The following is a 15,000-nucleotide window of genomic DNA, read 5'->3' on the forward strand; positions in this document are numbered from 1 at the left end:
GCAACCACAGACTGATAGTACATCCACAATAGTTTTTTACAGATGTTGAAGGAGTGCAGCCTCCTCAGGAAGTACAGCCTGCTCTGTCCTTTCCTGTACAAGTGGTCCGTGTTAACAGTCCAGTCCAGCTTATTGTCCACCCACACCCCGAGGTACTTGAATGAGTCCACGGTCTGTACCTCGACTCCCTCGATCACAATAGGTTGTGACCTTGGACTCGACCTCCCAAAGTCAATGACCAGCTCCTTGGTCTTTGACGGATTGAGCTGCAAGAGGTTCCTGTGGCACCAGACAACAAAGTCCCTCACCAGCCTCCGAAACTCCTCCTCTCTGCCGTCCCTGATGCACCCGACGATGGCTGTGCCATCCGCGTACTTCTGGATGTGACACAGCTCTGAGTTGTAGCAGAAGTCAACGGTGTACAGGGTGAAGAGAAGAGGGGCCAGCACCGTTCCCTGCGGTGCTCCGGTGCTGCTGATCACAGTGTCAGATGAGATGTCCTTCAGTCTGACGTACTGTGGCCTATCGGTGAGGTAGTCTGAAATCCAGGCAACCAGGCAGGGGTTCACTCGCATTCTGTCCAGCTTGTCCTGGAGAAGGCGGGGCTGGATAGTATTATTTTATATATATATATATATATATATATATATATATATATATATATATATATATATATATGTGTGTGTGTGTGTGTGTGTGTGTGTGTGTGTATGTAAGTATCTATATATAAATAAATATAATATACATATATATATGTGTGTATGTAAGTATCTATATATAAATATATATATATATGTATCTATGTAAATATATATGTATGTAAGTATCCATATACATACATATATATGTAAGTATCTATATATTAATATATATATATGTATATAAGTATCTATATATAAATATATACATATATGTATGTAAGTATCTATAAATAAATATATATGTAAGTACATATATGTGAGTATATGTATATATACATATATATATGTAAGTATCTATATATAAATATATATATATATATATGTATGTAAGTATCTATATATAAATATATATGTAAGTACATATATGTAAGTATATGTATGTATATATATATATATACAGGTAAAAGCCAGTAAATTAGAATATTTTGAAAAACTTGATTTATTTCAGTAATTGCATTCAAAAGGTGTAACTTGTACATTATATTTATTCATTGCACACAGACTGATGCATTCAAATGTTTATTTCATTTAATTTTGATGATTTGAAGTGGCAACAAATGAAAATCCAAAATTCCGTGTGTCACAAAATTAGAATATTACTTAAGGCTAATACAAAAAAAGGATTTTTAGAAATGTTGGCCAACTGAAAAGTATGAAAATGAAAAATATGAGCATGTACAATACTCAATACTTGGTTGGAGCTCCTTTTGCCTCAATTACTGTGTTAATGCGGCGTGGCATGGAGTCGATGAGTTTCTGGCACTGCTCAGGTGTTATGAGAGCCCAGGTTGCTCTGATAGTGGCCTTCAACTCTTCTGCGTTTTTGGGTCTGGCATTCTGCATCTTCCTTTTCACAATACCCCACAGATTTTCTATGGGGCTAAGGTCAGGGGAGTTGGCGGGCCAATTTAGAACAGAAATACCATGGTCCGTAAACCGTAAACCAGGCTTCACGGTGGCAGAGGGGTTAGTGCATCTGCCTCACAATACGAAGGTCCTGAGTAGTCTTGGGTTCAATCCCGGGCTCGGGATCTTTCTGTGTGGAGTTTGCATGTCCTCCCCGTGACTGCGTGGGTTCCCTCCGGGTACTCCGGCTTCCTCCCACTTCCAAAGACATGCACCTGGGGATAAGTTGATTGGCAACACTAAAATTGGCCCTAGTGTGTGGATGTGAGTGTGAATGTTGTCTGTCTATCTGTGTTGGCCCTGCGATGAGGTGGCGACTTGTCCAGGGTGTACCCCGCCTTCCGCCCGATTGTAGCTGAGATAGGCTCCAGCGCCCCCCGCGACCCCAAAGGGAATAAGCGGTAGAAAATGGATGGATGGATGGACGTAAACCAGGCACGAGTAGATTTTGCGCTGTGTGCAGGCGCCAAGTCCTGTTGGAACTTGAAATCTCCATCTCCATAGAGCAGGTCAGCAGCAGGAAGCATGAAGTGCTCTAAAACTTGCTGGTAGACGGCTGCGTTGACCCTGGATCTCAGGAAACAGAGTGGACCGACACCAGCAGATGACATGGCACCCCAAACCATCACCCAACCAATGCAAATTTTGCATTTCCTTTGGAAATCGAGGTCCCAGAGTCTGGAGGAAGACAGGAGAGGCACAGGATCCACGTTGCCTGAAGTCTAGTGTAAAGTTTCCACCATCAGTGATGGTTTGGGGTGCCATGTCATCTGCTGGTGTCGGTCCACTCTGTTTCCTGAGATCCAGGGTCAACGCAGCCGTCTACCAGCAAGTTTTAGAGCACTTCATGCTTCCTGCTGCTGACCTGCTCTATGGAGATGGAGATTTCAAGTTCCAACAGGACTTGGCGCCTGCACACAGCGCAAAATCTACCCGTGCCTGGTTTACGGACCATGGTATTTCTATTCTAAATTGGCCCGCCAACTCCCCTGACCTTAGCCCCATAGAAAATCTGTGGGGTATTGTGAAAAGGAAGATGCAGAATGCCAGACCCAAAAACGCAGAAGAGTTGAAGGCCACTATCAGAGCAACCTGGGCTCTCATAACACCTGAGCAGTGCCAGAAACTCATCGACTCCATGCCACGCCGCATTAACGCAGTAATTGAGGCAAAAGGAGCTCCAACCAAGTATTGAGTATTGTACATGCTCATATTTTTCATTTTCATACTTTTCAGTTGGCCAACATTTCTAAAAATCCCTTTTTTGTATTAGCCTTAAGTAATATTCTAATTTTGTGACACACGGAATTTTGGATTTTCATTTGTTGCCACTTCAAATCATCAAAATTAAATGAAATAAACATTTGAATGCATCAGTCTGTGTGCAATGAATAAATATAATGTACAAGTTACACCTTTTGAATGCAATTACTGAAATAAATCAAGTTTTTCAAAATATTCTAATTTACTGGCTTTTACCTGTGTGTGTGTGTGTGTGTATATATATATATATACACACATATCAGTATATATATATATACATATGAGTATATATACATATAAGTATATATGTATGTATGTATGTATGTATGTATGGGCAGCACGGTGATACAGGGGTTAGTGCTGGTGCCTCACAATAAGAAGGTCCTGGGTTCGGTTATTCTGTGTGGCCTTTGCATTTTCTCCCTGTGACTGCGTGGGTTCCTTCCGGGTACACTGGTTTCCTCCCACCTTCAAGGACATGCACCTGGGGATAAGCTGATTGGCAACACTAAATTGGCTCTAGTGTGAATGTGAGTCTGAATGTTGTCTGTCTATCTGTGTTGGCCTTGCGATGAGGTGGAGACTTGTCCAGAATGAACCCTTTTGTTTCACCTTTTGTTAAAGAGGAATGTTTAATACAGTCCCTGCAATGTAAGCCAGTAGTGTGTGGAAGAAATCTTAGGATTTAAAATGTCAATGTTAAATATTTTTTTTCACCTAATTTTGTTGTTATGTATACTGTTTTCTTGGGTGTGTGTGAAAATGGACTTTGCGCTGTTTCTAATACTGTATTTCTGCATATTTTCAGGAACTCATGGTGCAACAGGACAAACAAGACAAAACTATAAGCAATTTGAAAAAAGAACTGCAGCTCTACATGAACAAAGTAGAACAGTTTGAAGGTAAACCTGTTGCATTGTAAATGTGTATTGCCTCTGTGGACAGTTATTATACATGACTTGTGAATTCTCATGCTGTTGTGTCCAGCTAATCAAAAGAACACACACTTAATGACAAACACTCCTGCCAAAGCTGTGAGCATTCCACGCAAAGAGAAGGAGTACCAGGGAATGTTAGAGTACAAAGAGGGTGACGAGAACCGGCTGGTGAAAAATCTGATTTTAGGTATGACAAACCTGTCTTGCTCAAAGGACTGATTCATTCCATTTATTTTGAGAAATGCATGAATGTAAAAAATGCTGTCTTCTCATCTCAGATATGAAGGCCCGTGGTGTTGCCTTAAGCTTCCTCCCAGGACTTCCTGCTTATGTCATCTTTATGTGTCTGCGATATGCTGACCATGTCAATGATGATCAGAGGGTCAGCACGCTGCTGAATTCTGTCCTCTGCAGCATTAAAGGAGTCATTAAGGTGCAGTATTTATCTTTTAGTTTTACATCCACTGGCCACTTTATTAGATACACTTAGTGTGACTGTGCGATAATACTTTGTGTAACATTTAGCAGATAGTTATATGTTGCATATATGATTAAGTAGAGAGATGTAGTGTACCAGTATCAAAAATCGAGATTAGGCTTGGAAGAAATGTTGTGCTAATGACACTCAACACGGGTTTGCAGACAAAAACCCAAATATGTACAAAATACAATACAGTGATTACGCTGTGCACATCTAATTCAGTCCCCATGCTTGGAACAACACTATTTTAGTCCATGGTCCGAATGGTCAGTGTTCTTATGAGCTCCAAAAATAAAAAGAGAAAGAGAGCTCCTTCCACACCAGTAGGTGACCACTTTCAGGCTTCAACATGATGGCCTTACAGCTCACCCTCCAGGTGTTTAATCCAGGACTGCAACGTGTCTTTCAATGTCGTCTCTCAATGTAGTCTTTAAACCTGGCCAGTTCCCTTGTTCCATATACAGCGAACATATGCAGACGTCTTGTTCACAAAAGTAGCTGTGTTTTTGTGCATAACAGGCGGCAATATACAGCACCAACCCAGAAGTAATGGCCGAGATACCAGCTTGAAGTCTTGCGACAAATGGCTCTCTAAAATATACCGGTACGAAGTCTAGCTATAGTTTGTAATATGAAAGACAATGATACAATAATATATAATGATACAAAGTTACATAAGATTACCGGGGTTACATAAACCTCACTTACGTACCTATGCCCTAAGACAGGGACATCCACCAGAAGTCTTAGGACCCGGGGTGTCGGACTTCTCCCTTAACTATTAGTCTTATTTTGTATAGTCTGGGGAACCAACATCCTCCACAGTAGACATTTAATTTTGGTTAATTTATTTTGTCGTAGTTACATGAGCGCTCTGCTGTTTTTAAAGGCCTTCTGCAAAAAAGCTACTCAAATAGCAACTCTATGACAGCACTCTTGTGTTTTTTAAGATTCTGCTGCAAAAATGTGAGTCTCTCACAAGTTTTTTTAATTAAACTCGTAGGCCCCCAGTTGAATGGCCCAAATAGTGAAAAAGAGAGGACCTAAAATGGAACCTTGATGAACACTACTAGTATAACTTAAGAATTTGAGCAAATGACTGCTGACTGCATCTAAAGTAAACACTCTTAATTACATAAATCACATTACAAAAAAAAGTGTACCTTCCAAAATGGAGAGGACTTAAAAAGGCGCCTTGGGAAACTCCTCAGTTAAGTGAATCACAAGTTATGACCTCAGTGTCTTTGATAGCAAGATTAAAATGTCAATGAAAGGATTTGCCAATGTGTTTACATTTAGTCCATGAGCCAGACCATCATTTAAGTGGGAAAATTCTTGTTACTATTTCATTATTCCTTTATATGTCCAGATTATTAATTAATAGGATAACCTTTGCAGAAGAGTAGCTTAATATTTATCATGCATTCACTGTTTTGACCATAAAAATGCCTTATAAACGAATAATTGTCATTCTCCAATGTTGCAAGTTTTGTAATTTGTGTGCCACTACTGATGATTTAGATCACCTTTGCAGTTGCAGATAGGCCCTGCAGATAGTATTTGTTTGCACCAATAGTTGGCGCTAATTCCTGTGGGTGCATGAGCGAGCGCCGAGGAAAATCGTCTTTAATACTGCTGTTAGCAGGAAGTAGTAGAGGTCTTTTGTGAATCACATTTTATAGGTAACATTTTAACATCCAAGGTTCAGAAGGCCAAGATGTCGCGACTAAAGATGACATTAACAAAAATCAATTTTTTTTAATTGTTTCAGGAGGCGAACAGACAAACATATTATTAAAGGAATTAAGTTCATGTTTGCAAACTATAATAAACCCTAATAATCTGCAAAAAAAAATCATTATCTGACTTATTCGTATGGTTGCCCAATAATTTTGCAGATAATTGCCTGTACCTACTGAAATCACTGCATGAGACATGGCTGCTCAAACCAGCGAGAATCTGGTCAAAAATCTTGAAGATTCTGCTATCAGCTGTACTAATGACACCTCCAAGCGAGTGTCACCCAGTGATCTGGACACCTGGAGGCCATTGATCAAGGCAGCGGAGATCAGAAATCACGTAGGCCTCATGGACCTAGCCAGAAGAATACCAGAAGGGGAGTGACCCCTTGTGTATCAGAGAAAATGCAGGAGTGTCTTCACCATAAAGAAAACTATTGGATGCGCAGGACTCAAAGGTGCAAGCTGAAGGGAGTTAAGCAAAGCAGCACGAGCTACACCAACCAGCTCAAGGGTTCTTGAGGAGAATTGTATATCCTATGACATAGCCAGCAAGTACATTAAAGGTCAGAAGACCAATGAGAACCAAAACTGTTATGGCCAGGGAGCTGGAGAAGCAGGTCTTACTAGCAGAGACCATCCTCGAGCCATCTGCTACAATCATTGATGGGATGAGCCTGATTCAGAAGATGAAGGGTAAAGAAAGACCAGACCTTCTCTCAACTTGCAGACTCAGCCATGACTCAAATCCTACATGAAGTAGCCAGAAGCCAGAGAATTAATGTGGTCTTCGATGTATATTGAGAGGACTCAATCAAGAATGAAGAGAGAGAAAATAGGGGGTGCACCACAGGAATACCGTTCCCAAACATTGCACCAGGTCACCAGATACAGCAATGAAGAAAGTTTCTCACCCACTCGGCCAACAAGGCTAAAAGATTCCTGGTGTCCAAGTGAACAACACCAAAGCTGAGGCAAAATTGATCCAAGTTGCTCTTTACAACAGGAGCACTTAAGTTTGTTTAGGAATTTGCTGCAAAAATGTTTGTCTCCCAGGTTTTGAACTCAACTCGGGTTCAGGTATGCTGTCATTGGGGTGGATTTGCCCCCCGGGCCGCCAGTTGAATAGATCTGCCTGAAGAGCTGTGCTAGATGATGACTTGAAAGCTCAGGGTGTTTTTAGCTCATTGGCTAGCACTGCTCAACTTAACTCTCTCTGTATCACAAAAGTATGCTTTTATAAAGATAATAATGTTCCGTTTTGCAAACAATATGTTCATTATTGTGGTTTGAAAGTGTGTAGAAATGCACCCTTACCTAATATAATAAATCATGCAGGTCAGGTAGTTCTATACCAGTGTAGTACAATAACAGACATAGTGTTAATTTAGTATCTCTAATTAAATTGATCTCATTGTTAGATGATACATGTGTGCCTAATGTTTTTTGGCACTGAGTATAAAGGTGCATTGAAGCACAAAGTGTGTTTACTGCAATTGACATTAGTAAATGTTGTGCATTTTTTTTTCTATAGAGGAGAGGAAAGGATTTTGGAGTGTCGTCTTTCTGGTTGGCCAACACGTGTCGACTACTTCATTGCCTGAGGCAATATAGTGGAGATGAGGTGAGCATTAGTGCGCTGGAAAAAGTTATGTTCAACCAACACATTGACCATGCAAAATATCTGCGCAGACATTCAAGACCCACAACACTTCAAAGCAGAACCAGCATTGCCTGACCAACTTTGAACTGACTGAGTACCAGAACGTGTTGGGCGACCTAGCTGTCCAAATTTACTGTCAGCTCATCAAAAGCATGGAAGACATCTTGCAACCCCTCATAGGTGACATGAATCATCCTACATGCATCCATGTTAAGTGGTCTGACTGTGTTTTGTCATGTGCAGTGTCAAGCATGCTGGAGCAAGAATCCATCCATGGCGTTCTAGGGTCCAAACCAACAGGTATGAGGAAGAGGAGCTCAAGTTCCCCAGAGGAAGAGGCTGTTACAGTGGAAGTCCTCCTGCAACAACTTGGACACTGGCACATCACCATGTGTCAGCATGGGATGGACTCTGACCTTATTAAACAAGTGGTCCGGCAACAGTTTTATGTCATATGTGCTGTCACCCTGAATCACCTGCTGCTAAGAAAGGATATGTGCTCCTGGAGTAAAGGCCTGCAGATCAGGTATTGGCGTACTCTTGTTATCTATAGACATAGAAGAATCCGTTGTATACTCATTGTAAACACACAAATTTGGTGAGAACAACAGGTTTGCACATTTTTAAATTTAACAATCTGTTTGTTGTGATTGTAACATAACACTGAGACCTGTTTCTAATATAGTCGTCCCTCGTTTATTGCTGTGACTTGGTTACAGACTCAATTGGGATACATTTATTTCCCCAAAGTAGGAATCAATTATAAATCAATTATTTTTATACAGCATAAAAAGCATGTTTACGACCTTTTAAATACTTTTTTTAGCCCTCTAAAAATAAAATAACATCCTTTAGTCTCCTTTACGCTTTTAATTCAATATAGTAATGCTCCTAAGGCTGAGCCAATCAGTGGCCATGATACTCAACAGCGTGATCTGATTGGTTTGGTCTCTAGTGGCCAATACGCCTATAATAATGATATTTTTAGTTTATTGATCCATGTTATGCTTGAAAATGCTTAATTTAGGATCACAAAGTTAAAGAATATGTTTTAAAAATATATACAAAATAAATCTGTGATGTTGTGAGGCCACAATATTTGAAGCGCGATGTGGCAAGGATATTTCGATCAACTTATTGAATTGCGCAAGAGATTAGATATAAAAATGGATTTAGTTAGAAATGCATGTCTTTTTTCAAATTTAATTTCTCACCACTTAAAAAAATGACAAATACAATATACTGTATTAGAAAACATATCTACAGTAAGTGTGATGCAAAATACTTCTCCAACCACAATAATACATTTACTGTATAGTCAAAATAATACCTGTCATAGTACATGAATATAACATGTTTATTATATTGTTATATATTATCTGTTTATTAGTGTATATATAGTTGTCTTTCGTCACATTGCTCTTTAAATATTGTGGCTTCACCACATCACATTTTTTTAAAGCATATTCCATGAGATTTTTTCCCTAAATTTAGCATTTTCAAGCATAAAAATGGCAAAATGAACTAAAAATATAAATACTACAGTAGCATTGGCCACTGGATAAGACCAAACTAATCAAAGTACGGTGTTCAGTATTGTGGCCACTGATTGGCGCAGCCACAGGAAGCATTATTATATTGGATTAAACGAGCGTAAAGGTGAGTAAAGGCTGTTAAATCATGTTTAGAGGTCTCTCATAATGTTAAAAAAAGTATTTAGGTCGTAAACAGTTTTTTTATGCTTAAGATATGAAAATAAGGGATTTATAGTTAATGATTTTTACTTTGCGGAAAGTAATTTATCGCGGTGATGTCCGGAACCACTTAACAGCTATAAAGGAGGGATTACTGTTTATTGTTGGATTTAGACAAACTTCAATGATAAAGGGAACTTTCTTGGTCGCAGTAGCGCAAATACAAGAAGAAAAGACAGAAAGCACATTCTCAAAAGCACTAGAAAAGACAAAAAAAATATGATAAACAATAACTATACAAAAGCAAAAGAAAATAATAAGAAAACAATAGAATGGGTATACTATAGAAGAGAATACATTAAACAGGGTTCACCTTGTGGTTAGAGTGTCCGCCCTGAGATCGGTAGGTCGTGAGTTCAAACCCCGGCCGAGTCATACCAAAGACTATAAAAATGGGACCCATTACCTCCCTGCTTGGCATTCAGCATCAAGGGTTGGAACTGGGTGTTAAATCACCAAAATGATTCCCGAGCGCGGCCACCTCTGCTGCTCACTGCTCCCCTCACCTCCCAGGGGGTGGAACAAGGGGATGGATCAAATGCAGAGGATAATTTCACCACACCTAGTGTGTGTGTGACTATCAGTGGTACTTACTTACATTGTTATACTGTAAATAGACTACATAGGAACTATTGTGGTGAATTAGTATTATATTATTCTTTATTGTATGTTATCTTTATTATCTCTCAAGGCATATTTTCTTATATTGCTCTGTCTTCGCAAATATGCTTACTTGCCTATAAAACGTAATGCGGTATTATTAGTATACTGCATGTAATTTAACATACGTATAACACAGCCTGACTAGTTTCCCACTGCGTCTGCGCTCAGGTACAATGTGTGGCAGTTGGAGGAGTGGCTGTCAGAGCGGGATATGTCCAACTGCGGTGCCAAGGAGTCGTTGGAGCCTCTTGTACAGGCCGCACAGCTTCTGCAGGTCAAGAAGAAGACCGAGGCTGACGCTCAGGCTATTTGCAACATGTGCGCAGGCCTCACCACTGCACAGGTTAAATCACGCATTATTCCCTACTGTGTGTTTTATCCAAATACACTGCCAGTTTGTTTTGATCACCGCTTGTTCTCCGTTGCAGATCGTTAAAGTGTTGACCCTTTACACGCCTGTGATTGAGTTTGAAGAGCGCGTGACAACCACATTCATTACGACCATTAAAGTGAGTTGTTATGATGCAATCACGTGCACTTTTACACTCATATGATTAGTAACTTGTTTTATTCTGGACCTTTTAGGACATTTTGAAAGACAGAGAGAATTCCTCCACATTGATGATGGACGCTAAGAAGATATTTTCTGTAACGCTTTCTTTCTCACCGTCCTCCGTGGCGCTTGAGACCATCCAAATCCCCACTAGCCTTAACCTGGGCTTCCTTCACCGCATCTAAAGCTAAACAGTGCATTTTCCTGTTGGTCATTTGTACTAGTTTATGCGTAACTGTGTATATACGTGCCCTATGAAAGTGGATTTAAAGTACCAATAGAGTTGAAAAACATGTTGCCTCTATATTAAAGTTATTGTCATATATATATCGGATTTATGACACCAAAAGACTTCCAAAGTTTGCGAATAAATAGGTATGATCAAAATAGTATAAATCTCAGAGATTCCCGAGCCAATTTGAGAGTTAATGAGCAAGCCAGTCACGTGATCTGTGATGTGGAAGTAGGAACTACAGATCCCATCCCCCTCAACAACAATGCTAATCAATCAGACTTTGTGAGAGCCAACGACGATTACTTTGGTAAAATTATGATCCAGAACCTTATATTTTCGAGACCGAACACAAAGAGGACGAGTAATAAGTTTTAGAAGCCGAGTGTTAAACGGATGTAGCTTTATTGAAACACTAGCATCAGCAGCATTGCTAGGTGCTAAACATACAAACTAACCATAATAAAAAACACTTACTGTACAATTTATGATCACATAATCCTGTTTAGATGAAGAATCAATCACAATCCTCACAAAGGGTTAAAAAAAAGGTTGCGCAACTTGAGTCTTTTTCGCCATCTCGAGGATGTCAAAGTCGACCAGCCTCTCGGCCCGAGGCCACATTTGTCTACTACCAGGTGAGAGATGCATGAATTAAAATCTACAATTTACTTTGAGCAAGTTTGAGATGAAGCAGAAGCAGCCACCGGCTCTGTGTTTCAACAGTAGATAGCAGCGTAAGCTAGCATTAGCTCACTGCTATCAAAATCTAAAATAGTCAGTTTGCGTTGGCGCTTACAATTCCAATATCACTCATATTTGGTTAGAGGGGAACTGCACCTTTTTTGGAATTTTACCTATCGTTCACAATCAAAAAAAAATGTTTTTTTTTTTTTTTTTGCTTTCTAATTATAAAAATCGGCTCGTTCTAGGTGGCTAGCAAAGCAGCTAATGGGAGCAATTAATTCTACCTCTAAATCACTGTTAAAATGCATTTAAAAAACGTCAATACTTCACCCGTATAATAATCAAGCTGTAGCGACAATATTATTTATAGGAACAAACATGGAGGAACTCTTTTTCTAGTGTTGTAACACATCTGCATACTACGGTATTAGCCGTAAAAGCTAACTACGGCAAGAAATAAGCTAGCTTCTACAACAACAGGAAACACGTTTGATTTAGTAATGCACAACACTGTCACGACACAAATTTGTACTGACTGAAAAACATGAACAATCATATTACAATATATGTAAATTATTAGCTCACATTTCATGTTTTGTTTGTACACAACTGAGTTTGCCAGACAGCTGTGTTGTAATAACACACATGGCGAGCTGCGTGTATCATGATCGATATTAAAGTGACTCACTCGATGGACAGTTGTTTGTCTGGTCCAGCTGGCCGGGGACGTTGCCTGTTGATTTTGGGTAAGCAATCCATTTATGTCGAAATAGCTTGTCTCCAAGTTCCATATTTATAGCGTCAAAATCGTTTTCACCTCACTCTTCCGGCTTCCGTCTGCTCCAACGTCTCACTCTTCCTTCGTGTTCGCTTCTATAAGCAGCAGTATATTTAGCTTCAAAAGTGTAAGGCTGTGAATCCTTAATTGTCCAAAAGTAGTCGTTTTCGTTGTCTGTTACCAAGTCTGCCAAGATTAGAACACACACTCGTGTTTGATTCCGGAAGTAGGAACACAAGTTGTTGCAGGAAGTTGGAAATGCGCTGCTATGGAAACGGAATATTGAACATATTACACATATTGTTATGAACATGTCTGTTACTATTTACCATGAATTGATTAACGTGGACCCCGACTTAAACAAGTTGAAAAACTTATTGGGGTGTTACCATTTAGTGGTCAATTGTACGGTATAAGTACTGTACTGTGCAATCTACTAATAAAAGTTTCAATCAATCAATCAAAACTACATTATATACAGACTTGCAGTGTGTATATAAAACGTTGATGGAGGTGTTTTGAAGTTGTTTTCAAGGGCTTTGAAGGCTACAACTGTGACTCCCATTAGCTGCATTTTCCAAGCGTTTTTTTATCATCCTTAAAATCGGGAGCAAAAAAAGACTGTGTTCTGGTCTCTCATCATGATTGTGAACGATAGGCAAAATTTTAAAAAAAGTGCAGTTCCCCTCTAATATTCAGGTCACGACATGTTAATAGAATATTGTTGGCGGTGTCTGGATGTCTTCTAGAGGGCTTTCTGGGCGCAATAGAGGGCCCTTGATTTGTTGACTCAATTGTTAGCTATTTATTTACGCATAAAATGCATAAAAAAGTCAAGCACATGTGTTCTTGTCTCAGAAAAGGACTGTGTAGGAGAGACCGCACATATATTTCAATGTTTGCGTATTTCCAGTATGATTGATCTAATAATATGGTCAGAGTGCAGAAGCGTTACTACAGTGACGTAGAATCTACGAAAATTGCCGAAGATATTCGCAGCGCAATATTCAAAATGACTGAATTTGTGGCATTTTGTGATGTTAAGACGGTATTTTCACATACTTTGCAGATTGTAAATACAATTGGATATGGTTTAATGCAGGGGTCACCAACCTTTTTGAAACCAAGAGCTACTTCTTGTGTACTGATTAATGCGAAGGGCTACCAGTTTGATACACACTTAAATAAATTGCCAGAAATAGCCAATTTGCTCAATTTACCTTTAACTCTATGTTATTATTAATAATTAATGTTATTTACACTTAATTGGATGGTTTGAAAGAGGAGAAAACACGAAAAAAATGAAAATAACATTTTGAAACATAGTTTATCTTCAATTTCGACTCTTTAAAATTCAAAATTCAACCGAAAAAAAGAAGAGAAAAACTAGCTAATTCGAATCTTTTTGAAAAAATTAAAAAGAATTTATGGAACATCATTAGTAATTTTTCCTGATTAAGATTCATTTTAGAATTTTGATGACATGTTTTAAATAGGTTAAAATCCAATCTGCACTGTTAGAATATATAACAAATTGGACCACGCTATTTTTCTAACAAAGACAAATCATTATTTCTTCTAGATTTTCCAGAACAAAAATTTTAAAAGAAATTCAAAAGACTTTGAAATAAGATTTAAATTTGATTCTACAGATATTCTAGATTTGCCAGAATATTTTTTTTGAATTTTAATCATAATACGTTTGAAGAAATAGTTCACAAATATTCTTTGTCCAAAAAACAGAAGCTAAAATGAAGAATTAAATTAAAATGTATTTATTATTCTTTACAATCAAAATATATATTTACTTGAACATTGATTTAAATTGTCAGGAAAGAAGAGGAAGGAATTTAAAAGGTAAAAAGGTATATGTGTTTAACAATCTTAAAATAATTTTTAAGGTTGTATTTTTTCTCTAAAAGTGTCTTTCTGAAAGTTATAAGAAGCAAAGTAAAAAAATAAATGAATTTCTTTAAACAAGTGAAGACCAAGTCTTTAAAATATTTTCATGGATTTTCAAATTCTATTTGAGTTTTGTCTCTCTTAGAATTAAAAATGTTGAGCAAAGCGAGACCAGCTTGCAAGTAAAAAAATAAAATTAAAAAAATAGAGGCAGCTCACTAGTAAGTGCTGCTATTTGAGCTATTTTTAGAACAGGCCAGCGGGCGACTCATCTGGTACTTACGGGCGACCTGGTGCCCACGGGCACCGCTTTGGTGACCCCTGGTTTAATGTATACAATGAAACACAATTAGGTATATAAAGTAAACTTGTTTTTCCACTCCACTGGTACTTTAAGCAGATGTATGCTCCCTTGTAGCAAATTATTTTGCTAATTTTGGTGCATAAAGTATAATGTACCTATTGTTTAACTTTCCTATATGAACATGTGACCCTCTTGATAAATTCAAAATACATATTTCTCTAATATTTTGTTTAAGTGGATTTATACAATATTTTTGAAAGGGTTTGGTATAGGCATCAACATTTAATTTAAATGAAAACATATTTTCCTTTTGTACTCATTGGAAGTTATTTATGCTACGTTATTTAAGAGGGAAGAAAAGTGAAATATTTGACAAGTTGTTATAAAAAATGCTGAATTTTCAGTAAGTGACATGCTGATTGTTTTTGTTTTCATT

The 15,000-nt window shown here is 38.3% G+C and overlaps 1 protein-coding gene across 1 annotated transcript in view; it reads left to right on the top strand.

The window, feature by feature from the left end:
- LOC133612362 (unconventional myosin-Va-like) overlaps positions 1 to 14,951 on the top strand; it is a 41,884-nt gene extending 26,933 nt beyond the window's left edge. The window contains exons 32-40 of the mRNA XM_061969708.2: positions 3,679 to 3,772; positions 3,858 to 3,995; positions 4,087 to 4,241; positions 7,563 to 7,652; positions 7,721 to 7,871; positions 7,935 to 8,217; positions 10,277 to 10,451; positions 10,537 to 10,617; positions 10,694 to 14,951. Coding sequence (XP_061825692.2) covers positions 3,679 to 3,772; positions 3,858 to 3,995; positions 4,087 to 4,241; positions 7,563 to 7,652; positions 7,721 to 7,871; positions 7,935 to 8,217; positions 10,277 to 10,451; positions 10,537 to 10,617; positions 10,694 to 10,846 — 1,320 coding nt within the window. The 3' untranslated portion in view covers positions 10,847 to 14,951. The remainder of the gene's footprint in view (positions 1 to 3,678; positions 3,773 to 3,857; positions 3,996 to 4,086; positions 4,242 to 7,562; positions 7,653 to 7,720; positions 7,872 to 7,934; positions 8,218 to 10,276; positions 10,452 to 10,536; positions 10,618 to 10,693) is intronic.
- The last annotated feature ends 49 nt before the right edge of the window (positions 14,952 to 15,000 follow it).

The sequence above is a fragment of the Nerophis lumbriciformis genome, linkage group LG10, assembly GCF_033978685.3.
Source record: "Nerophis lumbriciformis linkage group LG10, RoL_Nlum_v2.1, whole genome shotgun sequence".
Taxonomy (NCBI): Eukaryota; Metazoa; Chordata; class Actinopteri; order Syngnathiformes; family Syngnathidae; genus Nerophis; species Nerophis lumbriciformis.